The 2,822-nt window shown below is 42.7% G+C and overlaps 1 protein-coding gene across 1 annotated transcript; it reads left to right on the plus strand.

Annotated features, from left to right (window-relative positions):
* Window positions 1-1,210: 1,210 nt before the first annotated feature.
* Window positions 1,211-2,569, plus strand: LOC308465067 (large ribosomal subunit protein eL20-like). The gene is made up of 2 exons (XM_080984891.1): window positions 1,211-1,288; window positions 2,046-2,569. The coding sequence occupies exons 1-2, from the start codon at window positions 1,245-1,247 to the stop codon at window positions 2,518-2,520; spliced, it is 519 nt and encodes a 172-aa protein (XP_080841017.1). The 5' UTR covers window positions 1,211-1,244; the 3' UTR covers window positions 2,521-2,569.
* The last annotated feature ends 253 nt before the right edge of the window (window positions 2,570-2,822 follow it).

Raw genomic sequence — 2,822 nt, forward strand, 5'->3', positions numbered from 1 at the left:
ATCTACTTGCACTTCGTGCTTTCGAACTGCTAGGTTGGCAGGAGCAGGGACCGAGCAACGGGAGCTCACCCCATCGCGGGGATTCAAATCGCTGACCTTCCAATCGGCAAGTCCTAGGTTCTGTGGTTTAACCCACAGCGCCACCCAAGTCCCTGTAGGGCATATCACCCACAAAAGAGAGGTTGATAGTTGTACAGAGACCCTGATATGTGTGTGTGTTGGTGGAGAACAGTGGTGGGTTGTTTTTGTTTTTAGTTTTTTACTGGAAAGGAGGCAGGCTAAGCTTAAAAGAAATTGTTTTCTGTTGCCCCTTCCTCACCCATTATTCACTAGGAAGTGAATAGGATCTTCCAGGCAGATGGAGGACGTGGAAGCTTACGATTGTAGGTTGGGCATCCTCGGAACCACTGAGGATTAAACTGGAAAGATGTTAGACTCGGAACGTGATTTTTAAAGCACACAAGGCTGGGGGTGGAAAGGCTGGATGAACCTGTCGATTTCATTTTCTCTGTTTTTCACATTTCCAGGCTTAAATCCAGTTCTTCCCATTTCAACCTCAGCTTGATACAGTGGTACCTCGGGTTACATACGCTTCAGGTTGCAGACGCTTCAGGTTACAGACTCCGCTAACCCAGAAATAGTACCTCGGGTTAAGAACTTTGCTTCAGGATGAGAACAGAAATCGTGCTCCGGCTGCACAGCGGCAGCTGGAGGCCCCATTAGCCAAAGTGGTGCTTCAGGTTAAGAACAGTTTCAGGTTAAGAATGGACCTCTGGAACGAATTAAGTACTCAACCCGAGGTACCACTGTATTTAGTTTTAAAGCCCTTGTGAACATTCACCATATTTCTAACTGCAAATTTCTCCCAATCGGAACATTTTCATATACCCTTACATATTTTTGCAACAGCTATTCCCCCTAACATGATGCATTTTTATATGCTTTTCGATGCATGCTTTACCCCAGTCTGTGCATCCCCCCACCCAATTACTCAGCAGGAGAACTGCATTACAAAATTCAAAGATACATTGGTAAGCCAATAAGAAGGGCCCTGCTGCTTCAGGCAGAGCATAGCCCATTGTGGCTAGTAGCCACTGACAGCCCTCTCTCCTCCACGAATCTGTCTAATCCTCTTTTAAAGCCATCCACATTGGAGGCCATTGCTGCCTCCAGTGGGAGAGAGTTCCATAGTTTAACTATGAGCCGCGTGGCCTTTTCTGGGTGGCCGCGAGAGAGGCAGCACCATGAAGGCGTCGGGCACCCTGAGGGAGTACAAAGTTGGAAAAGGGTCTGATCTGACGAGAAGGGTTAAAAACATTATTAAGTTGGAGTTACCACGAGCAAGAGACATTGTCAAGCTGGAGTTACCACGAGGAGATAAGGGAAATTACAGTTATAAATATGAAGAAGAGCTGCGGAAGGGCCATGGAAGTGACCTGAGGGCCTCGGACATAAGGTTACCGGGTTAGACTGATGGGAATAAGGACTGACAAATCCCGGAACCAGGAGGAAGGGACGTTGGATAAAGATTGGACTTGTCTATATCTTGCCTTTTCTCTTTCTTTATTATCAGAATGTTTTATAAAGTTGATGAATGATAGAAAAATGTTGGAAGAAATTACCTGGCTTTAGCAAAGATGCATAAAGAATTATGAAAGAATATTATGATTATAAGAAGCTGGTAAGGTTAAGACTTAAGTTTTAAATTTTAAGGTTTACTTTATTATAGAAAGATAGGATTAAATTAGTCGAGGGTAATGTAATGATAGAATTTTATGAAACATGGAAAGGAAAGGATTTGCTGGGATAATTAATAACTAGAATACAAAGGAAGGGAGGAGGAGGAGGTCTACGAAAGAAGGTAATGACAGTTAAGGGTCTGAAAATAATGAACTTGTTTTGTTTTTGTTTTTTTATTCTTTTTTCTGTATTTTCTATTTTCTTGTATTTTTACTTTTTGTACTTTTTGTTTTTGTGTAACTTTTGTATCCTTTGAAATTTTAATAAATATCATTTTTAAAAAAACAAAACAAAGTGGTTGGGAGATGCCTCCCCATTCCTAAGTGCCCAACACCACCTCTCTATCGTATGCGCATCTTTGCTCCTAATCATGTTGTTGCAAAGTCCCGTTTCTGGTACTTTGTCTCTCAGCTGAAGAAGATGAAGAAATCTTCTGGGGAAATTGTGTACTGTGGACAGGTTTTTGAGAAGTCTCCGTTGAAGGTGAAAAATTTCGGTATCTGGCTGCGCTATGATTCTCGTAGTGGAACGCATAACATGTACAGGGAGTCCAGGGATTTGACAACTGCTGGAGCTGTTACACAGTGCTATCGCGATATGGGAGCTCGTGCTCACTCAATTCAGATCATGAAAGTTGAAGAGATCGCTGCTAACAAGTGCCGCAGACCAGCTGTCAAGCAGTTCCATGATTCCAAAATCAAGTTCCCTCTGCCACATAGAGTTCTGCGTCGTCAACGTAAGCCGCGCTTCACCACCAAGAGACCAAACACGTTCTTCTAAATGCAGACTTGGTTCATTTGCTCTGAGTTTCAATAAAGTTCTTTTTGAACTTCTGAAAAAAACAAAAAAAACCCAAAAATCTATGAGCCGCGTGAAGCAGTTTCTTTTCTCTGTCCTGAATCTTCTAACATTCAGCCTCCCGGAATGTCCACTCTTTCTGGTGTCCTGAGAGAGAAAGAAGAACTTTGCTCTATAACAATAATAATTTTATGATTTATACCCCACCCATCTGGCTGGGTTCCCCCAGCCACTCTGGGCAGCTTCCAACCCATATAAAACCACAATAAAACGTCAAACGTTAA

This window comes from Podarcis pityusensis (genome assembly GCF_964106645.2).
Source record: "Podarcis pityusensis genome assembly, chromosome: 16".
In the NCBI taxonomy this organism is placed as follows: domain Eukaryota; kingdom Metazoa; phylum Chordata; class Lepidosauria; order Squamata; family Lacertidae; genus Podarcis; species Podarcis pityusensis.

What these genes read in the sequence shown, in the direction of transcription:
- LOC308465067 (XM_080984891.1), top strand. Translation starts at nt 1,245, where the DNA reads ATGAAGGCGTCGGGCACCCTGAGGGAGTACAAAGTTGGAAAAGG. An exon ending in GAGTACAAAGTTGGAAAAGG is followed by an intron (nt 1,289 to 2,045) that starts GTCTGATCTGAC and finishes AGTGGTTGGGAG; the next exon opens with ATGCCTCCCCATTCCTAAGT.